We start from the raw sequence: 27,665 nt of genomic DNA, 5'->3' as shown, positions 1-27,665 counted from the left end.
ACATTTCAACCTAAAAAAATACAATCATAGACAGGCGTGCCGCGTGAAGCTGTCAAAAAGCAAATAATATAATGGACAGAGTATACATAGTTAGCATTAGCCACTATTAAATATTCTGTAACACAGTATAAAACAAAGTCGTTTCTCTGTCTCTGTATGATATATCCCTATGTCGGTATGTCCCCACGTATGCTTAAATCTTTAAAAGTACGCAGCGGATTTATTGATGCGGTTTTTTATAGATAGATGAATAACCTACATCTAAGTAATTTATTCAATTTATTTTGAACACAATATATTAATTTAGTTACAATATTGTATACTTAGTGTATTTTTACAAAGTACATAGGTTAAAAATAAACAACATAATATTCAAAATTAAACAATGGGCTATTAAATTATAAAAAAAAAAACATAATGTAATAAATATAGAAACAATGACACCCATCAAACTTGTTATTAAATATTTTTTTTCCAACAAAAAATTAAGGTTTATGTTATTATTATTAAGGCATGTCTATAGATTTAAAGGTGTTTGAACTTGATCAAAAACTATTTTATCTTATTTAAAACTAGCTTACCGCCCGCGGCTTCGCCCGCTTTGTCTAAAACCTATAAATTATATATACTAAAACCTTCCTCTTGAATCACTCTATCTAAATTCTAAACCGCTTCAAAATCCGTTGCGTAGTTTTAAAGATTTAAGCGTACATAGGGACATAGGGACAGAGAAAGCGACTTTGTTTTATACTATCTAGTGATGATACAATTTTTTTCAGTATTAATATTAATATAACCACATAACACGCATTTATTAGCTTCATCTGTATGTTTGTATATGTAACAGATGCCTTTAGACTCGAATTTGACCCACTTTAGGATGATTTTCCACCAATATTGTGCGAGGATGTGTATTGTATGTGTTTGTAAATAACAAATAGTATCGCTTCAAACCCTAAACTTCAAACTAAATGAAGCGATATGATTGGTTCTTTACAAACACATTCCCTGTGCACATCCTCGCACACTGTGCTCGCACATTATTAGTGGATAAGCACCCTTAAACGGACATATTTAGTTCAAACTTTGTACACTTATCAAGGATCGCCCAACATTGTCGAATGTGAAGGGAAAAACCAAACCTAAGTGAAAAATTGACAAAAAAATGACTCCAACACAAATAGTTTAAAATACATTATTTTTAACAACGAATTATAATATGTTATTATGTTGCAATACTTCGGAACGGTTAATTTTTTATTAATATATTTTTCTTACGTTACAAGGTAGCTTATGAGTTATGAGAAGAGAAAAAACGTATAATTTACTAGCACTTTTTGTAATAATTTAATAAAAAAGAACATCTTTTACATAAAAAAGTATGTGTAACAATTACTGACGTCATTAAAGAAAAACATAATATGATATCTTAGATTTAATATGAATAACTAGGTAATCAAAATTTGAATAATCCACAAAAAATAACTAAGCGAAAAAAATGGTAGCGTGGTGGGGGAAGTTTGCGCATCAAGTTTTAGTACATTTTTTATATGCGCAAGCTTCCCCCACCACGCTACTTTTTGGCCAAGAAGTTTGCCGGGCGATATACCTATCGGAAGGCATCTTTGAAATAAAAGAAATCATCAAAATCAGTTCAATCAGTCGAAAGTTCTGATGTAACAAACCAAAAAAACTCATTTTGAGTCGGTTGATAAACAAACATACATTTGTTAGCATAATGTACTTTTTGTTTATGTTTAATAATTAATTTGTTTGTGTTTTATTATTATAACCTTATACTCTGGTTGCGTGTTAGAGATCGCTAAAGAGATAAGGCAGCCTAATTAGTTGTAAAACTACATGAAAACTACACAACTGATTTTTATATATCTATATACACTATACAGGGTGTCCCACTGTTGGTATACTAAGCTCAAAGGAGGTTAAAGTTTTGCATACGCTGAGTACATAAAAAATACTTACAAAATTCCAGACGCATTTTTTTTAATAGATGAATTCTTAAAAATCTATGTGTACACCTCTAACAAGAAACCCGCCCATTTTTGCCACCAGCACGTGGATTATGTCACATTATGTTTTCATAGACGAAATGCTCACATTAGGTAGGTATATAACGGATGCGCGAAGCTAGAGAAGAAAGCATGGATTTTCAGGAAAAAAGCAAACAATTTTTGACGTAATTTTGTTGTGTTTGCTAAACTACAAGTCTCTTCGCACTTAGTATACCAATAGTGGACACCCTGTATACCTACCTATAGTTGTTCTTGGTTTTAATTTGTAATTTTTAAGTCAAGAGATTAAGCCGCGGTCGGAAAGCTAGTAATCAAGACTACAAGATTTCTTTCCTCGCCCACGTTTTCAAACAAAAACCCGCAAAGTTCCCGTCCCTGTGATATTTCCGGAATAAATAGTAGCCTAGGTATATCGTATTCTGGGTCTTCAGCTATATACATACCAAATTTCATTGTAATCGGTTCAGTAGTATTTGCGTGAAAGAGTAACAAACATCCATCCATCCTCACAAACTTCCGCATCTATACATATAATAAATCTGTAGAAGGGTCAATTCTGTACATTGAAAATATTGAAAAAATAAATACCAGGGGGTGTTACTGGATCAATACCAAACCCAAATATGTGATTAAAAAATTTTTTGTCTGTCTGTCTGTCTGTATGTGAAGACATCACGTGAAAACTACCGGTTCGATTTCGATGAAACTTGGTATAATTATACCTTATTATCCTGGGCGTAAAATAGGATACTTTTTATCCTGGAAAAATACGTAGAAAAAAAATTAATCTCAATTTTTCAGTTATCCATAGACGTTGTTCTGTAGAACCGCGAACACACGTTGCGTATTATTATAGGCCTAGCCGTATTTGGGTCCAATAGATATTTATAAGATGTCATTGTCAGAGTTACTCAAAATGGAGAAATAAACCATCCACGCGAAGACCGACATCCGCGCGGACGGAGTCGCGGGCGGAAGCTAGTTAATAATATTTATATAGGATAGAGTATATTATGTTTAATTGAATACAATTTTGTCCTTGAAATCGAGAACTGTTGTTAATAATTATAAATAGCTGTGCACTTTTCGATGTATTTATATAACACGGAAGTCGAACACGTGATTCTGTGTACGAGAAAGCGTGTAAATACAATTTAATCGAAATTTATGAAATAAGTGGGTTTGGGATGGTATGGATGATATAACTTAATTGTAATTTGTATTCGGTTCATTAGTTTTTTCGTGATAGAGTTACAAACATACACACCTACACACATCCATCCTAACAAACTTTCGCATTTATAATATTAGTAGGAATAGGATAGGAAAGGATGAACTAATGCATAGTATGAAGCGAATCTAATAACACAGTAAGGTTCTTACCGTAAGAAAAGTTTCGATATTCAGTGAAATTGTTAGCACTTTCTCTGACACTGTTTTGCTCAATGACTCATAGGTCACTGACCATAGATTACTAGATGTCGTATACTACCGTGCCTATGGTTTAGGGACAAGCGCTTATTTTAATTAAAATATTTATTTTAACAGCGAACTAATTGAATTGAAAACAAATTCATTTTATTGTCTTATTGAAGTGAAAACTTCTTTAGCGGCGTTGGGTATAAAATCTTAAACTCGCGTCAGGACACGTGGCCTGATCGAAAAAGCGTAAGACGGATTTTTTTAGCCCTTATATTCCATGTGTAAGACGGATACCATTCCAAAATATCAAACATGCTGAACTTATAAGTTATTTACGTAAAATGTAACGTAATTAACTATATGAAAAAAAGGAAATAAATATTGACGGAAATCGGATTTCTGGAGCCAATTTATATCCTTGAACTTTAAATTAAATACAACGATTTTAAAAGTAAAAATGTGTGATTACAATATTTTTAATACCTAATTATTTTGCATGCGGATGTTTTAATAATAATTTAACTTTGTTTACTTACATCTTACAGAACAGAATCCGATTTTGTTGTATTTGACAGCCAGTTTCCAATAATATAAGTTTTATAAATTACTAGCTTACCGCCCGCGGCTTCGCCCACCTTGTCTAAACCCTAATAAATAATAAACTAAAACTTTCCTCTTGAATCACTCTATCTAATAAAAAAAACCGCAACAAAATCGGTTGCGTAGTTTTCAAGATTTAAGCATACAAAGGGACATAGGGACAGAGTAAGCGACTTTGTTTTATAATATAACTAGCTTTCCGCCCGCGGCTACGCCCACTTTGTCTAAAACCTCATAAATAATATACTAAAACTTTCCTCTTGAATCACTCTATCTAATAAAAAAAAACCGCAACAAAATCGGTTGCGTAGTTTTCAAGATTTAAGCATACAAAGGGACATAGGGACAGAGTAAGCGACTTTGTTTTATAATGGGTATCTATGTAGTGAAGTGATAGTTGTTGATGTAATTTTTGTATATCGACTCCTTTAGACTCGATTTTGTCCCACTTAAAACCGACGGATTTGGTTCAAAGTACACTTATCAAGGTCCGGTGACAATGCAATAATATCATAAATGTACACGCTTTTTTCACAAACATTCAATTTTGATTCCTAGATTAAGAATTATTTTCTAATTTTTAGCTGCATCTATCTTGAAAGCGTGTTTTTTTGTTTTTCAGACTATATTTATTGGTAAAATATAAATATATTTTTTTAAAACTACGCACACATTTTAGATAACGTATAATCGGTATTATAGTGATTGTTTTGATTTCTCTCATAGTTCTCCATAAGAAAAATAAAATGCAGTCACATCTAGTATCTATACGATTAATGTGTCTGTGGTTGCATTGACCTACACTTTACGTAACTGTCTTATTGTAATAGATTATAGACACAGCAATTTTAGATGTATTTTCTTAATGACTAACGTATGTCTTCTATGTTGCTATTACATAATCTTTCTTACATATAAATTGTTTCACATGTGTTAGTTTCAATACACCCCGGAAACGACTTGACCAATTTTTATGAAATTTTATATCCACGTCAGAGGCTTTTAATTCATAGTTCAGATAGTTTTTTTCGCTTAGTGATAATTTAGTTTATTACATTGTAATATGATTGTATGTAAAAGTTATAGATCATAATAAAATCAGCAAACAGACAAACAATCAAATTTTCTATAGATTTTTTTATCTTGTAATTAATCAATTAATAGTTTTTCGTTATTTAGAGAAAACAATATACATGAATTAAGGTATTTATCTAAGGCTTTCTCAGTTCACTTCAAATCAAAGTTAACCTTATTTTTAATGTGATAAAGTTCATTTCAAAACGCTTCTTATCACTTATATGTTTGTATGTATATATGTACGTAAGTAATGATATGTTTGCAAGAGACTTTCTCCGATTGGAAATAGAGAAATAATGATTTTTAAGGCGTCACTAAAATATATACATATATAGACCTAATAATATAGCCTGAATATGTAATTACTAGCTGTGCTCCGCGGTTTTCAGTAGTATTTGCGTGAAAAAGTAATAAACACACACACATCCTCACAAACTTTCGCATTTATAATATTAGTAGGATAGGATAGGATAGGATTTACGTATGAAAATATCAAAAACGTCATCAACGTATAATTTATTTTAATGTTTGTGTCATTATGCCAAATCTAAGTACAAAAACAAATAAATATGTTAAATGTTTTCGTGAAAAAAAAAATAGACAAAGCCATGTGCGTAAGTTATAGGTGGAATATTCTAAAAGTTTTTCTTACCTATGTTTCTTATTGATTAAATGCTGACGTCATTAAAACCAAGAACATACAAAAAAAAATTTGTACAAGTTAGAAGGGATCATTGAATTACATAGATATGGAAGAATACCTATATCACAGAATAATAACTAGTAGCTAGCAAAATATACAGATACAACCAGTAGGGAACCAGTAGGGACTTCATACATCACGTTCGAAGTGATTCACACACACGAGAATCGTAAGGGTATTCTTCACTACATAGTTTAAAACAAAGTTACTTTCTCTGTCCTTATGTCCCTTTGTATGCTTAAATCTTTAAAACTACGCAACGGATTTTGATGCAGTTTTTTTTAATAGATAGATAGATTCAAGAATAAGGTTTTAGTATATAATTTATTAGGTTTTAGACAAAGCGGGCGAAGACGCGGGCGGTAAGCTAGTATATTATATTCTGTCAATTGTCATAATACCCTTACGTTTCTCGTAAACACGCTTGCTTGTGTGCGTGAGCCATTTCGACGTGTTGTATGAAGTTTCCCTACTGGTTGTATCTGTATATTATGTCGCTAGCCTATACTCAAGTTCAAGTAAAATAATTCAAACGATACAGCCAAATGAAATAAACTACAAAAACAAGGTATAAATATTTATATATATCAAATAAATTATTACATTAAATTATGACCCTTTTTATAACACACTGTAATATTATGTATTCAACATGCACAATATTTCAGAGGAAACATAAATTAAAGTTAAATATGTGATAAGAATTAACTTAAAAAAGTCACCAACAAAAGGTAACATATAGACAGGCCCATGTTGATAAAATTGATGGGACATTTGGACCACCAGGTGACCTATCTAGAACGAAATATTAGCATAAAATAATAAGATTCAGCACTATGCTGTCTCTTGTAAGCTGTCCACCTGAGTGCAGATGAGAATTCGAAAGTACAGGTAGAGATTTTTTCCCCTTGTCTCCATGATTTTTGTACGACGTTGCGGAATAATGGATTAAAAGCAGTATTGAAATAGTATGACACAGATGCCGTACAAAATCATATGACCAAATTTTAGTTTTATATTGTTACTAGATTTTCGCTCGCGGTTTCGTCCGCGTGGTGCTAACCTTAACTTGAATAACTATCTATTAACGCTAAAAATCTGTTACATAATTTTAAAGTGGACACAAAGACAATAGAATGCGACATTGTTTTATACTATTTAGTGATGTTACAAATTGCAGTTTTTCACACTTTACAATATCTCGACTTATTATAATCTGCTAGTTTTAACAATATTACTGCGACAAATAAACGTCTGGTCTAGGTCGTTCCTGAATACCTAGTAGGTGACCTGGTAATCGCATTGCTTGGGTTTATCTGTTACTAGGCATTATGTTAGATGCTAAATAATATTAATATCACGTAACATAAAACTGTTGTACATATTTTCTTAAAACTTTCTTCACGACAATATGACTGACGTAATTTTAGGATAATAATAGTACATGCTGGCAAGATCAGCTATATAAACTTATTATAATTATTATAAAAGTTACTATATTTTGTACTATCAGTGCCCCGCGGTTTTACCCGCATTACTCCGCTCCTTTTGGTCTTAGCGTGATGATATATATATAGCTTATATATGTTGAACCGATCCGTTAGTAATATTCATGTAAAATTTGAACTAAATCCATGCAAGTACTCTTTGAGTTTAGCCCGCATACATACAGACAAACAGACAAAAATTTAAAACGAATTAACGGCTTCGATATCGATTGTAGATCACGCTCCAAGTATTCTTTTAAAAAATATTGAATGTACAGTTTTGACTTTCCTACAATTTTATTATAGGTATCTATGTATAGATATAGATTATTACTAAACAATCGATACTAATCGATAATTAAAATGTACTTATACAGAGGTACAAAGATCTTCCTCTTATTTTGATGTCGGTTAATTATGATTTTTACATAAAATAATACAAAGTTGCATAAAACAGAGGAAATTTGCAAATAATGGACTCAATTATTTATTAATGGTCATTAATGACATAATTTATCATTATTTCATTGTTAAAAACAATGTATGTTAATGTGCATCTATACCTACTAATATAATGAAGCTGAAGAGTTTGTTTGTACGCGCTAATCTCAGGTAGGTAAGTACTATTATAGTTCAGGATACATCGCCCATTTTTGAAAGTGATTACTATCAAGCTAATTTTCCGTTTGTAGCTTTATTTTGATGAGACGCCCAATAATTTCGTGTACGAAAGTCTCGATTGTGGTAGCTAACAGAGATAATAAGGATAAAAATTTTTGATTTGATGTAATATAATTCAACAGACATATTGTCCTACAAATTGCGTAATAAATATTTGAGAACCATCAAATCAAAAAATTTTATCCTTGTTATCTCTGTTAGCTACCACAATCGAGAGTTTCGTACACGAAATTATTCGGTGTCTCATCAAAATAAAGCTACAAACGGAAAATCAGCTTGATAGTAGTTACTTGCAAAAATGGGCGATGTATCCTGAACTATTACAACTGGTCCGATTTGAAAAATTCTTTCGGTGTCAGTGCTCCGCGGTTTTACCCGCATTGCTACGCTCCTATTGGTCTTAGCGTGATGATATTTAGCGTATAGCCTCCCTGGATAAATGGAATAATTGTTCGAATCGGACCCGCAGTTCCTGAGATAAGCGCGTTCAAGCAAACAAACAAACTCTTCAGCTTTATAATATTAGCACAGATAATCTAATACCTACCTAGTAGTGAGTATATAGAGTAAAGTATTGAATTATCTGTGGTATAGATTTTTAAGATTCAAAGCGCTTCTTAAAGAATCCTAGTTGAATATTATAGTAATGTTAATTAATTGTTTATATTAATTACAATTTTTTTGTATTTTTTTAGAGATATTTGAAAATGACGTTTTTTATATAATCACAGTATTGAATATTATAATATAGGGATTATAAAACAAAAAACACAGTCAAGTGCGAATCGAATTCGCAAAATAAAGGTTCCGTAAATCTGTTGTGGGACTAAGTTAACTTCGCTGTCCGACTGTTTATTCCAAACATACCTAAAGTTACATAATAATAAGTAGTTTTTAGTTGATCGACTGTAAATAAAAAAATAATAATTACCTCCCTATTACGGAAAAACAAAAGAAAACGTAACGAAATGAAATTGTTTTTGTGATATCTTTACTTAATATTATAAAGCTGAAGAGTTTGTTTGTTTGTACGCGCTAATCTCAGGAACTACCGGTCCTATTTGAAAAATTATTTCGCTGTTAGATAGCCCATTTATCGAGGAAGGCTACAGGTATGGGCTATATATCATCATGCTAAGACCAGCAGGAGCTGAGCAATGCGGGTAAAACCGCAGCGCACAGCTAGTACTTAAATAATGGCAATTTTTTTTATTGGTGATCTAGGGTTATCAATTTTTTTTTATTAATGACTAAAAAAAATTATGTATAGCTGTTTCTTGGCTCTGTAGCGTAAACTTATTTCTACGGTACCCTAAAAATGTAAAAACTTCGGCACCCTTCAGTAATAATAAATAGACTACTATGCTGTTACAAGCACAGTTGTTTTTGATTTATAGAAGAGAGAACAGTGTTACGCTTACGTTTTTTTATCCCCATTTTTTGGTAAGTTTTTCTAAATAAGTATAAGTATTTTAAATTTTATTAACATTTTTTTTGTATAGGTAAATATTTATGATTTATATTTTTTGTTATTTTTGCGTAGTTACGTGAATTGCATGGCTAAAAGTACTGTCTTTCGTTTTTTTTTTGTTTAATACTAGCTTACCGCCCGCGGCTTCGCCCGCTTTGTCTAAAACCTAATAAATTATATACTAAAACCTTTCTCTTGAATCACTCTATCTATTAAAAAAACCGCATCAAAATTCGTTGCGTAGTTTTTAAGATTTAAGCATACAAAGGGACAGAGAAAGCGACTTTGTTTTAGTGATAGTGATATTTATAAAATTAAACCAAGCAAGCAAAAACTAAGTTACATAAAATAAGAAACATAGGGAGGTAGTGTACTCTAAAAATTTAAGCTTTCGCACTCATATTATAAACACAATATATTTGCATAAACTGCAGAACCGATTTTTAAATTTAAAATTCTTTTGCCATTATTAACGTTATTTTACACAGTATAATAGGCTATATTATTTTTTCTTCACCCGAGTGCAGCCGGGAAATTCGGCTAGTTATAATTAGTAGGCATACTATTTTTACCTCGATTTATCTTAATCTTAATATCTTAATATATAATATAAAGGCGAAAGTTTGTAAGTACCTATGGATGTATCGATGTATGGATGTATGGATGTTTGTTACTCTTTCACGTAAAAACCACTGAACCGATTACAATGAAATTTAGCACACATATAGAGGGTAACATGGATTAACACATAGGATAGTTTTTATCCCGGAAATCCCCACGGGAACAGGAACTATGCGGGTTTTCCTTGCAAACGCGGGCGAAGCTGCGGGCGGAAATCTAGTTCATTTATATATTTATCTTGCCGCTTTCCATGTTTGAAAAAATATAAAGAATTATTAAATCTCTACATACCTAGTATAAAACAAAGTCCCTTTCTCTGTTCCTATATCCCTTTGTATGCTATGTCTTTAAAACTACGCAACCGATTTTGATGCGGGCGGGATGAAAGCGGGCGAAGCCGCGGGCGGAAAGCTAGTAGTAGTACCTAATTAAATAAATGAAAAGATTTAATTCTGCACTATGAATTTTTAGACACTCACATATCGTTAGTTTTGATAAAAAGTCGTGGAAGAAATTAATTACTAAACCCACCGTCTAACTATATGTATAAACTTATAATAAAACAAGTGATAACTGCGTTAAAAACAACCGACTTCAAACTTGCACTTGCAAAAATGCCCATAAAATAAAAACTACTGGGCCTATCCGAATAAAATTTTTATGAGACCAATTCGACACCATCCCGCATCGAACAAAAAAAGAATCACGTAAATCGGTTCAGAAACCTCGGAGTAATCGGTGTACATACATAAAAAAAACATACCGGCCGAATTGATAACCTCCTCCTTTTTTGAAGTCGGTTAAAAATATTATGAATCGTACAAGAAAATTGGTTGTTTTTTTTTGAGACGATAAAATATAATAGTTACTTACCAACTAATATTATAAATGCGAAAGTTTGTGAGGATGTGTATGAGTGTGTTTGTTACTATTTCACGCAAATACTACTGAACTGAATACAATGAAATTTAGCATACATATATAGGGTAACTTGGATTAAAACATAAGATAGGTTTTATCCCGGAAATCCCACGGAACCTGAACTGTGCGGTTTTTTCTTAAAAAACTCGGGTGAACCCGCGGGCGGAAAGCTAGTACTGAGAAAGGTAAATATATATCTAAAACCAACCTAGCTATTTTTCCGAATCTTGAAATCATAAGAAATTATCCTTAATAAAAAAAGGAACATCTGTTCATATTTTTTTGTATTTAAACATACGTAACCCTAAAATTTTTAAAAACTGACTAAAGAAGAAATAAAAATAAAAAAACCGCGAGAAAAAAAATGTAATTATTAATAATAGGCAAAGTGATACTAATTGTTTTTTTTTATTTGTTAAGGCCGTTTCGGAGTACCTAATGCGTAAAAAAATAATCTGTAACATTATGATTGGTCGTAAAAAAAATTATAGCGATTTTTCATATAAAACAACGGTTTTTTAGTCGTTTCTTTTTGCTATACTTACGCATTCACATTATTTGTAAAATTAACTAACTAGAGGCTGCGGTTTTGCTCGCGATTAGTTAAAATTTTGAACCTTGACAATAATTTAAGAGAATAAATATATATAAACAAATATGAATTTGCCAGTCAGTTCATAATACGGCCCCTGTAGGCTGTAGTTCCTGAGATTAGCGCGTTCAAATAAACACTTTTAAGCGTCACCGATAAGATATTATTAGGTATTCATCCCCCCCTTTGTCAAAGGAAAACCCGCATAGTTTCCGATCCCGTTGGATTTCCGGGATAAAACCTATTCTATGAACACATAACTTGGATTAACAAATCCAAGTTACCCTCTTTATATTGTGTGCTAAATTTCATTGTAATCGGTTCAGTAGAATTTCCGTGAAAGAGTAACAAACACACATACACACACACACACATCCTCATAAACTTTCGCATTTATAATATTAGTAGGATAGGATGTAGCTCTGTAAATATTCGGCTTTCTAATGGTAAAATAATTAAATCGGTTCAGTAATTTTCAGTCAATATTAAATCGTATCAAACAAACAATTTTTTCCTACTGTAACATAACAAAAATTGTAAGGATGCATGTTTATTAGACTTACACAAAAACAGTACAATATAATTACACGCTTACTTGCCGAAATTAATCTTTTTAACCGACTTCAAAAAAAAGAAGGAGGTTATCAATTCGGCCGGTATGTTTATTTTATATATTTACACCGATTACTCCGAGGTTTCTGAACCGATTTACGTGATTCTTTTTTTGTTCGATGCGGTATGGTGTCGAATTGGTCCCATAAAAATTTTATTCGGATAGGCCCAGTAGCTTTTATTTTATGAGCATTTTTGTCTGTATTTGTAAATGTTGCAAGTGCAAGTTTGTTATCACGCTTTTTGTTAATAATATACACCTAATAATATAAAGCTGTAGAGTTTGTTAGTTTGAACGCGCTAATCTCAGGAACCACTGGAATTGAAAAATTACCTATTTCACTGTTAGATAGCCCATTTATCGAGGGCTATACTAGTGCCTTTCAATAGTCCGGAGTCCCGTTTCAATTTTGTCCAGTTCTGATCATTTGAGGGTGGTTAAGTTTTTGCAAAATAATTAGATATTTTTACACTAGGTAAGTTTATATTTATTTTGGAAGTCAGATAAAAAAGCAGACACAAAGTACTTACTTAGCTATTATAAATTTTTACAAACCAAATAATTCGGTCGAATATTTGGTTCGGAAATTCGTTTTTTTTATCTAATACTAGCTTTCCACCCGCAGCTTCGCCCGCGCAGTCAAAGAAAAACCCGCAAAGTTCCCGTTCCCGTGATAAAACCGCAATTTCCGGGATAAAACCTATCCTATTTCCCGGGGTAAAAAGTAGCCTATGTCCTTTCTCGGGTATCAAAATATCTCTATAACAAATTTCATGCAAATTGGTTGAGCAACAGACAGACGGAAAGAGTTACTATCGTATTTATAATATTAGTATGGATTATTATAACAAAAATTCATAAGTCAATACAATATTTAAGCCTAAGCCCAGCCCTCGTTCATCTTACAAACTCAAACTCAAACATTCATTTATTCAATTAGACTACTATTTAGTAGCACTTTCGAATCGTCATTACATAATTCATCATCATCATCATCTCCCTTGCCTCATCCCGCTTATTTGGGGTCGGCACAACCAACACTCTTTCTCCACATTGTTCTGTCCTAATCGTCATTAAATAATTATTTTTAAAATTTACCACCGATTCGGAAAGCAGTATCTATGGAGAAGAATCGGCAAGAAACTCCATAGTTGCTCTTTCAAAATCATGTCGATATTACATAATATGTAACTTACCTATATCTAACTACATAATATATCGTAATATGCCAAAGAACTGTCCTGTGGTTTTTACGCGACAACCCTCCATGGGTCTTTATCGTCCATATATTCCTGAATACTGTAGTACGCTCTCTGAACTAGTACATTTTTTATAAAAGTTTTAAATTTAGAACTACTAAACTCTTTAATATTGTGAGGGATTCTATTGTAAAAGCGTATACCTTGACCCATAAATGAATTTTTAACTTTTGCTAATCGGAAAAATGGCATTTCAATTCTATTTCTGTTCCTTGTGCCATAACAGTGTCTATCTCCTACTCTTGTGTGTAAATCGGCGTTTTTATGTACATGCAAAATATTAAATTAAATATATACTGTGATGGTACAGTAAGTATACCAGTATTCTTAAAGAGATCTCTTAGTGAGTCCCGAGCACGTAAATTATATATAGAGCGAATGGCTCTTTTCTGTAAGATAAATATAGTTTCTATATCTGCAGCCCTGTCAGACATTTTCATGTCAGAAATTCATTAGAGAAGCGTTTTTGTTTCAGAAATAAAGCAATCCTCCATTTTAATACAGTCTAATATAAGGTGGGATGAAACAATGTCATATCCTAATATAAATAATATGAGATTATAGCACATGTGGGATGGGATTGCGTTATTTTAATAGGTACTATCCAATTTCAGAGATTCCGAGGTTAAGCAGCTTTGCGCGCGGTCGTCTTTTGGATGGGTTCCCGGTTTATTTTTCGGAAATCTTATTAAAACTACGGAAACATAATATGATTTTAAGAGATAATTTTTAATAAGTTAAGGCTTAAAAATTAGCTTCAGCTAGCGCATAGATATTTTGGTAATTAAGTATACCTACTGTTTTATTTCATTTTTATATTCGCAAACAACGCATGGTACCATAAACAAATAGATATCCACAAATAATACTATTCAAAATTCAAAGCACAATAGGTAATAATACTTAATTTGAACATAACAAAGAACTTCATTATTATTTATCTCCATTTAAAATCAAAATATTGCTCGAAGTCTATTAACTAAAAAAATTAACATACATCCCAATTTTCAAACAATAAATGCCAAAACCATACCACCTCAAACTTCTTCCAAATAAAAAACAAAATCAACCCAGATATAGGTTATGTAAGTAAATGTCAACCAATATCAACGCCTAATCAATTTTTATCGAATGATATCAAAATGTCCATAAAATAGTTCGATGTGCCTTTCTTTGAAGTGCAGTTGACAATATTGAGGGAACTATATACATATTAAATAATAATTATTTTGGACTTTACCTAAATTACTCGTGAGTACTATTTTTTTATGTATTGTAAAAAAAACATAGCATGAATCGTTCAACAACTTCTCATGTTAAAAGTGAAGTCCCATGTCCCCTAGTGGGGTAAGGGGCATATGCATTATACATCTGTTTCACTGATCGATTTTCTTTAGGGACAAGTAGGTGCCTTCTGTGTCCTACCAGACCGAGCCATTTTTTTATTCGTCTCCACCGGGAATACCCAAGACCCCTCGGTATTACGCTCACGCGTAACGCTCACGCTCAACCACTGTATCAAGGAGGCGGTCGTATGATATGTAAGAAATCATTAATTTAAAATTTAATATTTATGTCACTTTAATTATATTTATAATAAAAATATTTTATTGTTTTGAAGTTTATTGTATTGAATATCTTCTTCTTCCTTTGCCTTATCTCTTTATTTGGGGTCGGCTCTCCTCGTTCTCATGCACCAGGATGGTCTATTCTGGGTTGTCTGTTTATTCAATTGGGCTCTCTCGCAAGTCTTTTGATATGGTAGACCACCAAGTGGCGGGGGGACGTCCCAGACCCCTTCTTCTATTTGGCAAGTTTAGTGCCCTGGCAAGTTTAGTGCCCTTGTATTGAATATCTTGGTTAAAAATTAAATTTAGTAGTCTTTTGAAATTTCGTTTACCAGATTTCTGTGACATAATATATTTTTATATTTAATACAGTGTTTAGTATATGTTTGCTATACAAAAACGGATGTAAGGGATATCAATAATTACTGTAACAATTTTTATAGGATAATTCATATTTGTTTTTCATTTCCTAAAAGTGAAAGAATTTTCTTAAAAATTATTTATTTAATTTCCTGAGATTAGTTGCTTTCAAACAAATTCTTCAGTTTTATATTATAAAGTAGGTAGATAATCACTACATCCCTACTAATATTATAAATGCGAAAGTAACTCTGTCTGTCTGTCTGTTACTCAATCACGCCTAAACTACTAAACCAATTTGCATGAAATTTGGTATGGAGATATTTTGATACCCGAGAAAGGACATAGGCTACCTTTTATTGCGAAATATGGACCACGGGCGAAGCCGGGGCGGACCCCTAGTAGTATATAAAATAGTTTGGAAAATCCAAAAGTGCACGCCTCAATCGCATCCTTTACAATAAAATTGATTATTTATAAAGAGTATACTATAAATATAAAAAAGAAATAAAATAAAACAGTTGGAAAAGTAAAGAAAGCGGTACCGTAATAATTGAGTTATTTTTCTTGTGGCCCCACCTAGATGTGAAACTGCGCAGGTTTAAGGGACTGACTACCAACTTATTTTTTTAAACCTTGGCTTATAGTATAAAGAATCGAGTTTATAATGGTGAATTTTGAGTACACTATAAATATAAAAAATAAAAAAATAAAGAATATATATATGTATAGATATACTAAAATTATGGAGAACAATCGATATTTTTTTTTGTTTATTTAATAACAATTAAACCACATCGAATCAGACCCTGAAAAATGAAAGGGTTCTATTCCTGAGCATACTCAAGCGTAAGAGAAAAAAAAAAGACTCGATTAGTAAAGTATTTCGGTCGCAAGAAAATCCTCCGCACATACAGACACACGGACGTCCAAGACAGAACTTTTTTAAACTGTTTTTTAACTAGTTTAAATAACAAAAATGACATCAAAAATATCATGAATGTTAAAAATAGTGTTTTTTCTTAATATGTGTGTGTATGTATTATCTTACAAGTGCAATGTATGATACATAAAGACATTTTAAGTTTGAAAAATCAGATGTTTTGCGCGAAGTGACAGTAGTACCTACCTCAACGCTTCGCTTATGAATGAGGCGTGCAAAAGTCAATGTTTGTCTTTAAAACCACGCTACAGATTTTAATGCGGTTTTGATATATAATGAAGAGTCGTTCAAGACGATGGTTTTAGTATATTAGAGGTATAATTTGTTAAGTTTTAGACAGCCCGAAAGTTTAGTTAATTATAAAAAGGTTTTAAAAATCAGTTTAATAAATTCAATTTCGATATATTACCTATGTACATTGTAATTTGTAATGTTGCATACATTCATAATTAGGCCAAGATATCGCATCAATCGATAATGTATTATAAAATTTAAAAGTTTAAAAGTCCACGATTATTTTATCGGTTTTTGACGAAAATAATATCAAGATTAAAACCGGAACTTGTGTATGTAAATATATATAACAATTAGATATTATAACTTAGTGCGCGTGTGCAGGCTATTTTTTAATATAACATGTAGGTACTAATTTAAGTAACTAGCTTTACGTCCGCGGCTTTGCCCACGTTGTCTTAAACTCAATAAATTATAATTTGTTGAGTTTTTGACTTCGTACACTGATCTAGACGGTGTCAATACAAAAAATTCATGAGTGGTATTCGTGTTTTATTTTTTAACTGTATTATTAATTGTAATTCATTCAAACTTGTCTAGCTGTTTAGGTATTTAGGACACACAAACTCAAACTCAAACTCAAACATTCATTTATTCAATTAGACTACTATTTAGTAGCACTTTCGAATCGTCATTACATAAGTATTTTTAACATTTACCACCGATTCGGAAAGCAGTACCTATCTATGGAGAAGAATCGGCAAGAAACTCATTGATTACGAAACACATTGATTACGATTCGTTGAATTTTTGATATTTTTCGTAAATCGAACGTTTAATATCTGCTTAGTCATACATACATATCTTTTGTCAAATATTATCTAAATTATCTGAAATGAAATTCGTCAATACTCAATATGTACATTTTAATCTTTTTGAGATATCTGTTTGACTCATAAATTAGTCATAGAAAATTAAAATCTATGTTAATCTTACAAAAATAAAAATTGAATTGTAATGAATTGTAATGAATTTAATTGGAATATTCAAGCACTTTGACATTTAAAATATTATTACATTAAAATTTTAGATTATTATTATATTATAAAAATTAATTTAAATTTATATTATATTATTTTTCAGCAAATTTACATATTATTGAATTTAAAATCTGTAATAGTAATGCTTGTTTGATTTATATAATGGCTCTTTAATTATTATTGTTATATACCTAATATTTTTTAATAAAATGACAAATTGTAGTTGAATTGTAATGAACATTGAACGCTGTAATTTCCTGTAATTAAAGGTACAGTAGATTATGTATTTTAATAAGATGTAATAAACGTGAACTGTGTCCTTTGTTGGAAATTCTATAATAATAAATAAATAAATAAATAAATAAAAATCATAGTTGATAGAATTTTATGAGCCTATTCATTACAATCAAACAAACAAAGTTTTCCTCTTTATAATATTAGTGTAGATAATTTATATTGTCATAATGCAACACTGAAGTGTGATGATTAATATCGATTATAAATATAATATGATGTCAATTACTTGATAAACAATTTCTGATTAAATTCATTTAGCTTCGCCTGTATATTATAATATTTGTATGTAAATATAACCGACTCCTTTAGACTCGACTTTGACCCACTTTAAACGGACAGATTTAATTCAAACTTTGTACACTTATCAAGGATCAGACAAAATAATCATTTTATGGGTTTATTTCAAATCACAATCAGCGCTTTGAAACGGTCGCGGTGGTAAATTTTAATTATCTATATTGATGATTCAATATATCTAGGCGTGGGCTCTGTAACGTCCCGTCAAAATCGGTCCAGGCGTTCCAGAGATTAACTGGAACATCAGACAGAAAGAGAAAAATTGTAAAAAAATACTATTTTGGTTATAAACGTACCGTGTTCATATGCATTTACTTAGTAAATTATTATTAGAACATACACTCTAATTGTATTATTGTCTAAGAAGCTTATTTAATTATTATTTCCCTTGTTACAGATGGGAGATCCTAACCATGAAATAAATTGACGCAACGCATTCCACACGTACGCCGAACGCACACGCACCGTACATGCCACCCAGCATCGATTGATACGTACACGAGAAGATACATAAGATGGCGTCATGTCTACACTTCCAGCGAGACTACGTTCCGGTTGCCGATTTTTACGCGGAGAAATCGATTTTTGTTACTGGCGGCACGGGGTTTATGGGAAAAGTGAGTTAATTTTTATATATATATTTTTGTATACTAGCTGTGCCCCGCGGTTTTACCCGCCTTGCTTTGCTCCTATTAGTCTTAACGTGATGATATTATAGCCTATAGTCTTCATCGATAAATGGGCTATCTAACACAGAAAAAAATTTCAAATCGGACCAGTAGTTCCTGAGATTAGCGCGTTCAAACAAACAAACTCTTTAGCTTTATAATATTTAAGTAGTATAGATGTAATACGCTACCGTGCCGTGCCACGTCGCACGACGAGCGTTTGACGCGACGTTGTCGTTTCGCACGATAAACAGATGACGTAGCGTTGCCGCTCTGCTGATCTAACGCATGATTTTAATTTGCCGCTCCAAACGATGAACGTATGACGAGCAGCTGATGCGACGTTGCCGCGCTGCTTCTATCGAACGCATAACTAGCGGTTGACGCGACATTGCTGCGCCGCACGACAAGCGGCTGACTCAACGTTGCCGCGCCGTTTTTGTTTATTTATTTACAGCTAATAAATTACACAAGATGCAAGCTACTGCTTTCTGAGTCAGTGGCAAATAATATTTTTATTTCTATAATAATTAATATTACTTATGACGATTCAATATCGGGCTACTAGTACTTAATTATCTTGTATCGTTTTCTCGTAACACTAATCGAAAAATACTTATTTTTGACAGATTTTTAAATGCGTCCTTACAATATATCATAGAAAGATAAGTTTAAGGAACAAATACATACCTACTTATGTGTTATTTAATGGTTGTTTTAACATTTTTCAGGTATTAGTAGAAAAATTACTACGAAGTTGTCCAAAAATCAAAAATATATATCTACTTATGCGGCCGAAGAAGGGGCAAGATGTTACGTCACGGCTCAGCGAACTCACACAGTCACCGGTAAGTTGTGGCACAATTGTTAATTATTTGCCTAGGCAATTCGTTCAAAATTAGCTCTAGAATGTCACTTGTTGTGTCAATCTATACAAAAAAATATATTTCTCCTTATAATATCAGTATTCAGTATATTATAAAGAGAAATATTTTTTGTAAAAATTTTGTATAAATGGAAGGACATCGGTACCCGTAATACAGACTATGGTCAGGTACGGGACCATCGTTTTGTTTGTTTGTTACAGTTTAACTCGAAAACAACTCGATCCTTTTCATTAATTAAAAACAACATCTTTACGGATTATATTATGACATTTTTTTCCCGGGTGAAGATGCTAGTCACATATTATACCTAAGCATTGTTTCTTTTGATTTAAAAATAATTTTCTTAATTAAAAACTTAAATAATAATCATATTTATGTTACAGTTATTCGAAACGTTAAGAAGAGATCGACCGCACGAGCTGAACAAAATAGTGCCAATCGTTGGTGACATCACTGAGCCTCAACTGGGAATCAGTAATGCTGACCAGGATATGTTGTGTCGGGAGGTATGTAGTTTAAGTTACATAGTAGTAAAATATTTATAAATAAAGTTTTTTTTAATGTTTTTTTTTTATGCGATTAATTCGAAAATATTACTGGATATCGCAAATAATTATTTTTTATGTGAACAATAATAATTAATTAATACCTACTTTCTACTTTCTTTAACGTTTATCAAAAAATTACCTAAAAATCGAAAATACACAATTGAGCCACTAAAGCTGCCTCATCATTTAAAGCGATCTATACCAAGCAACCTACGGGTTACTTGAAATTAAAATCAAATTAAAAAAAAATTGGTTGTCTGTAAAATCGGTTTACTGACGATCGTTGAACGTGACAACGATTGTGCTTCTTTGTCGCTCATTCCGCGCTCTCTTTCGCACTTCAAGCCTTACATGGAACGCCTCAGAGCGAGGTAACGCCGCAATAGTCATGTTTTTTCGTGTGCGTGTTCAACGATGTGCTGCCGGCTTTATCGAATTATGAGACGTTGTCACGTCAAAACTAAAGTTATTTTTTAGAAACTGTGTGATTCAAAATTTGCAGGTGTCCATAGTATTCCACTCGGCAGCCACAGTGAAATTCGACGAGAAGCTAAAGCTGTCGGTCACCATCAACATGCTCGGCACGCAGCAGCTCGTGCAGCTCTGCCACCGCATGCTGGCGCTGGAGGTGAGTCTGGGAAATTATTGTGGTCAAAAAAATATATATATACAGGGTGTCCCACTATTGGTATACTAAGCGCGAAGGGACTTGTAGTTTTGCATACACTGATCACGTAAAAAATACTTAAACAACAAAATTACGTCAAAATTTTTTTGCTAAATTTTTCCTGAACATTCATGTTTTCTTCTCTAGCTTCGCGCAGCCGGCATATACCGCTTCTCTAATGTGAGCATTTTGTCTATGAAAACATAATCTTAAACGATAGCTCACGACGCTAGTGGCAAAGTTCGGTTGCTTGTTGTGGGTGTACACATAGAGTTTTTAGAATTCATCTAAGTATTTAAAAAAAATGTGTCTGGAATTTTATAAGAATTTTTTACGTACTCAGCGTATGCAAAACTATAACCTCCTTTGAGCTTAGTATACCAACAGTGGGACACCCTGTATATATAATGGGGCAGGATCTGAAATCGAGTGTTTTTGTCATGCCAGGGAAAATTTTAAATGGATCAAAATCGCGAAAATCGTCAAAAAAGTCCTCATTAAAATAATATTCAAAAGCGCAGCGCGCTTCTTATTTCATGTGATGCTTCGATGCTCCTCGAGAATAAATTGTTGTTACATATTTGATTTTGAATGTGCTGCGCTCCGTCACATTTACCAGGGTCCTTAGATTCATAGAGAAAAAAATATCGGTGTTTGAGCGTAACATACCTACGTATGTAAGTATATGTTCAATAATCCCTACTAATATTATAAATTTAAATGTAACTCTGTCTGTCTGTCTGATACGCTTTCCCGCTTAAACCTCTGAACCGATTTTGATGAAATTTGGCACAGACAATCTTTAGACCCTGAGAAAGCGACTACCTTTTATTGCGAAATATGTACCACGGACGAAGCCGGAGCGGACCGCTAGTTACAAGATAATTTCATTTAGGTACGTTATTTTGACGTTCGTTTCTTATCCTCTATCATGTCTCCCCACAGGCGTTAGTCCACGTATCGACAGCGTACTGCAACTGCGAGAAGGAGTCCGTCGAGGAGATGGTGTACCCTCCCCCCGCGCACCCCGAGCACGTGGTCACGTTGGTGCAGACCCTACCTGATGAACTGGTCGATAGGATCACGCCGGATCTTGTTGGTGAGTCACAGACATACACACACACACACACACACACACACACACACAGATTTTAGGCCGCCTGTCCACCTGCAAGAAAACTTCCGCGAGAAATGTCCGACAGTCTGTCCGACAGCAACTTGCAAGTCTAATTCCGCGTTTCCACCTGCAAGTAGACTTGCAAGTTGCTGTCAGACAGACTGTCGGACATTTCTCGCGGAAGTTTTCTTGCAGGTGGATACGCGGCCTTACAGTCTACAGACACACACACACACACACACACACACAGAGATAGATATAGACACAGAAATAGAAACAGATATAGAGATAAACAGTATGAGACGCAAATAGACACAGATATTGACAGATGCAGGCATAGAAACTTATACAGATATATAGAAACATCTACAGAAATAGACACAAACATACAAATAGATTCAGAAAATGTTGCAGATACAAACATAAACAAGCACAGAAAAAAAGATATAGATGGTCTATGTTTTTTTTACATTTAAATATATTTATTTTTATTATTTTTATTTACTTACCTATCCTTCCTTCCCTTTCTTGTCCTTATCATTTTTAAAAAGTCATAGAACTATTATTACTTAAGTATATATTAAAATTAATTGTACGAAAAATAAATGACATCGCATGCTCTTTCAATTCACTCAATGAATTTCATTTAGAGCCGATTTTTCAATCCTTGGTTAAAATTTATCCTTCCAATATAGTATTACACGAACATTTTAAAATGTCACCTGTAAACTGTCAAATACGGACAATTAGAATACATTTTTGAAATGGTAGTTTAATACGTTATTCGGTGAATAAGTTTTAACGAAGGATTGAAAAATCAGCCCTTAAGAGACATATCTATGATTACTAGGGGTTTAAATGCACTAAAAATAACAGTATTTATCCTATATTTCAGGTGACAGACCGAACACGTACACGTTCACGAAAGCGTTAGCGGAGGACATGTTGATACGCGAGTGCGGTAACCTGCCTGTGGCGATCGTGAGGCCGTCTATTGGTGAGTACATGCAAAGTGTAAGTGTAGTGAAAGTGTAAATGTAAAGTGAAAGTGGAGGGAAAGTAAAGGAACAAGAAAATTAGATCAAAAAATAGGTAAAATTTTACGTTTTAAAGTTTACGGACTGAAGTTTGAACAAAGCTGGTGTAAAAAAAATGTGTATGGTAACCCTGTGAAACTTTATTTTAAAAACTTCTACATCTCATACAAATTACAAAAAGGTATAATTATGTGGTATAAAGTATTTAAAAAATGTTAAATTGGCGTACAACATTCAAATTAGAAATTATCAGGTAGTCAACTCATTAAGTTATTCCGAGAATAATTATTGCCTTTATGGGCGCGCGCTTGAATTCTTTTGTATTGTTTCTGGCCAATCATAGACGATACTTGAACCCACTATTATTTTCTTTGACTTTCAACTATTTCAGTGACGAGCTATAAGCTCGGAACTACACGCGTGTTTAGCTTGATCCTGTCATTACGATATTATTCTTTGTTGAAGTACGTAGAATTGGACACTGATGTTGCTTGTGATTTGGATGTTGTTCGACTTTAGTTTTTTTAAAGGAATTTCCTGATACTTATAGATAATAAAGGGAAACTTTAATTGTAGTTTAAAATAACGAATGACAAAAGTGATGCGAGTTAAAGTGGCGGGAGTTATAGTGACGCGAGTTAATGTGATGCGAGTTAATGTGACGGGAGGTATAGTGACGGGAGGTGCAGTGACGGGAGGTTAAGTGACGGAAGCTAAAGTGACGGGAGGTAAAGTGACGCAAGTTAATGTGACGGGAGTTAAAGTGACGCGAGTGAAAGTGGCGGGAGTTAAAGTGACAGGAGGTAAAGTGACGAATGTTAAAGTGACGGGAGGTAAAGTGACGGGAGTTAAAGTGACGCAAGTTAAAGTGACGGGAGGTAAAGTGACGCACATAATTATACCTTTTTGTAATTTGTATGAGATGTAGAAGTTTTTAAAGTAAAGTTTCATAGGGTTACCATACACTTTTTTTACACCAGCTTTATTCAAACTTCAGTCCGTAAACTTTAAAACGTAAAATTTTACCTATTATTTGGTCTAATTTTCTTGTTGTTGTTAATTATGCTTGAGTATCATTTTAATTAGGAAGACTTATGTTATGTATTCTTAACAACCTTGAACAAAAGAATAAGAATAAAATAAAAACAGTCTTCCTCGATAAATGGGCTATATAGAACACAGAAAGAATTTTTCAAATCGGACCAGTAGTTCCTGTCCCTGAGATAAGCGCGTTCAAACAACCAAACAAACAAACCCTTTAGCTTTATAATATTAGTAAAGATAAATCGCGTTTAAAATCCGTTAAAATTTTTAATTTCTAAATATATATTTCTATACAAATAATTAAAATTATTCCAAACCGGTTTCCAGTGCTGTCCTCCCTCAAGGAGCCCGTCAAGGGCTGGGTGGACAACTGGAACGGCCCCAACGGCATCATAGCCGCCGTGGGCAAAGGGCTCTTCCGGACCATGCTCGGCTCGGGCTCTCGTGTCGCAGACCTCGTGCCGGTCGATACTGTCATCAATTTGATGATTGTCTGCGCGTGGCGGACGCATTTGAAGCGGTGAGTTTGAAAATATGATAGGGATATGGGTTTAATAATATGTATAAATCAGATTATCTATTTATTTACCACGCGCCATAGATCAACCAACCTTTCCTATGCCATGGGCCATGTATCTTATGGTATAGAAATAAAGATGGTAAAAATATGTAGTTTTAAATTTAAAGATGAAATGTTTGAAGAAATTAAGTGTAAAAAAAATTTTCAGACGATCTTCGACTTAAGTACCCTCACTTTATTACAGTTTTTGTGATGTAAATAGAATCAGAGTATATTCTTATTGTGGTCAATTTCAATAATATATTACTTATTCAACCCGGCCTCGTTTTGATTTTTGACATGTACCTTTATTGTACATATTATTTTTGAAATAATAAATCATTTCAAACAGTATTTTGGTCATAAAAATAACCAATATTTAACTTATTTTCATGTATTTTCCAGAGGTGAAGGCGTAGTAGTTTACAACTGTTGCACGGGCCAACAGAATCCGATCACGTGGAGTCATTTTGTACGGACCTGCTTCAAATATATGAGAAAACATCCCTTCAGTGAGTGATTTGTTTTATTGTATACTAGATTCCGCCCACGACTTTGTACGTGCATCCCCGTTTTTCCCCGTTCCCGCAAGAATTTCGGGAAATCCTTTCTTAGGGGACGCCTCCGTCCTAACATCTACCTGCATGCTAAATTTCAGCCCGATACGTCCAGTGGTTTGGGCTGTGCGTTGATAGATCACTATATCAGTCATCTTTGAGTTTTATATATGTATATAGACTAGTTGCTCATCCTGACATTGCTTGGGTTGAGCAAAAACTTAGTTTCTGTTAATTGAAAAAGTTTTGAGTTTTCTAATTGTAAAATATTTTTAATAAAAGTAATTCCATCTATTTATAAATAACTAGTTGCGCTCCGTGGTTTCACCCGTGGCTCCTCTTCTTTTGGTCTTAGCGTGATGATATAGCCTATAGCCTTCCTCGATGAATGGGCTATCTAACACCGAAAGAATTTTTGGATATAAAGTGTTTTTAACCGCCACACTGATTATATCACGCAAAGTTAAAGTCAAAGTTAAAATTAAAATCAAAGTTAAAGTTGAACACTACTACAATGACATTATTTAACGTTCAGGCGACCTATTCTGGTACCCGGACGACACGGGATCCGTTGATGATAATACTCAAAGTTAAAGTCAAAGTTAAAATTAAAAATCAAAGCCAAAGTTGAGGTTGAATGTCATGCTACAATGCTCGTTTCAACAACCAGGCGACCTATTCTGTGTTTTTAATCGTCACGGTAAAAGTTAAAGTCAAAATTAAAGCCAAAGTCAAAGTTCAAGTTGAACACCATCCTACAATGACATTATTTAACGTTCAGGCGACCTATTCTGGTACCCGGACGGCGACATAACGAGCAACCGGCTGAAGCACTCGGTGCTGTCGCTGCTGCAGCACCGCGCGCCCGCCGCCGCGCTCGACGCGCTCGCCACCGCCGCCGGCAGGAAGCCCACGTGAGTGTGCGCACTGACACACACACACACATATATGTATATACACTGCACATATACATATATACACACACATATACACTGCACATGTACATATATACACACACACATATACACTGCACATATACAGGGTTACTTGTAAAACGCCAGCAACCTCGCAGGACAAGATAGCTAACATCATAAGTAACAATATTTGTTCTGCGACTTTTGATAACTTGTTAGATTTTATTTTCATACAAAAATAAATATTCATTTCATTTTCCATCTGAATATTATAAACTCTACGTGCATCACAAAAATTACGTAAACAAGAAGTAATTTAAGTATTTTCAATGTCAATTTAAAGTTTTTTTTTATATCTGCAATAGTTACGAAATAATCGCCTGTGCACACACATACGTAGCCCGTACATTCTGGTCCTTCGAGCCGGATTTGAACCAGCAACCTATGAATGATAACATACAGACACATGACAATAGAGTGTACTACGTTTTACTACGCATTCCCTATACTTTACATTTAAACACTTGAACTACATCTTTAATCGTTGGGATATCAAGCAAAATTACCATTCTTCTACTACTTGACTTGGTAATACTTATCACGGGAAAAAAAGAAAGCTGTTTTTGTGACATAGTGAATTTCAATCTTAAACTAAAAAATATATATTTTACTTTTTAGATTTGGTCTTGAATATTACACGTACCATCTAATAGAAGTTTGGTTATTTTGCTTTATACCCATTATTAATGTGTGTGCGTTTATTCTTGTCATCTATCTTAGAACAAGTTCGACCTCAGCTTGCCTCGAATACCACATTCTTATAATTTTTCTTTCCTCCCCAATTCCAGCATGATTCGCGTGCAAAACAAGTTGGAAAAAGCCTCAGCCTGTCTCGAATACTTCACGACCCGCCAATGGGCGTTCGCGGACGGCAACGTGCGGGAACTGTGCGCTTCGCTCGCACCGCGCGATCGAGAAGCATTTGACTTCGACGTCAGCGCTATAGATTGGGACAAGTATATCGAGTCCTATGTGCTCGGGATACGGTGCTTCTTGTTTAAGGAGAGCCCGGATACGTTGCCGAAGAGTAGGCGTGTTTTGAGAAGGTAGGTATGGGAAAAAAGGCGGGGAAATAGGGGAAAAAGGGGGAGGGGAAAGTGTGTTTGAGTGAGCGTATTCGTGGGTGTATAGGGGAGGTGTGTGTGAGTGCGTTCGACTTCGACGTCAGCGCTATAGACTGGGACAAGTATATTGAGTCCTATGTGCTCGGGATGCGGTGCTTCTTGTTTAAGGAGAGTCCGGATACATTGCCGAAGAGTAGGCGTGTTTTGAGAAGGTAGGTATGGGGAGGGGGAGGGCTGTATATGGCTGTGTGTGTATGTAAAGTGTGCATTTGAAAGGAGAGAGATATATGTGTGTGCGTAGTAGAGTGTAGTATGCGTATGTGT

General features: G+C 33.6%; 1 protein-coding gene across 1 annotated transcript in view; it reads left to right on the top strand.

Moving 5' to 3' along the window:
• Nucleotides 1–27,665, top strand: part of LOC123704293 (putative fatty acyl-CoA reductase CG5065) — a 48,413-nt gene that overhangs the window by 15,473 nt on the left and 5,275 nt on the right. Inside the window, exons 2-11 of the mRNA XM_045652607.1 lie at nt 18,617–18,836; nt 19,619–19,735; nt 20,158–20,280; nt 20,825–20,950; nt 21,935–22,088; nt 23,002–23,103; nt 24,515–24,707; nt 25,152–25,258; nt 26,085–26,217; nt 27,066–27,323. Of these exons, the coding sequence (XP_045508563.1) occupies nt 18,735–18,836; nt 19,619–19,735; nt 20,158–20,280; nt 20,825–20,950; nt 21,935–22,088; nt 23,002–23,103; nt 24,515–24,707; nt 25,152–25,258; nt 26,085–26,217; nt 27,066–27,323 (1,415 nt within the window). The 5' untranslated portion in view covers nt 18,617–18,734. The remainder of the gene's footprint in view (nt 1–18,616; nt 18,837–19,618; nt 19,736–20,157; nt 20,281–20,824; nt 20,951–21,934; nt 22,089–23,001; nt 23,104–24,514; nt 24,708–25,151; nt 25,259–26,084; nt 26,218–27,065; nt 27,324–27,665) is intronic.

This window comes from Colias croceus, chromosome 29, assembly GCF_905220415.1.
Source record: "Colias croceus chromosome 29, ilColCroc2.1".
Lineage (NCBI taxonomy): Eukaryota > Metazoa > Arthropoda > Insecta > Lepidoptera > Pieridae > Colias > Colias croceus.
Note: the sequence above shows the minus strand (reverse complement) of the source record. Positions and strands in the feature narration are given on the sequence as shown.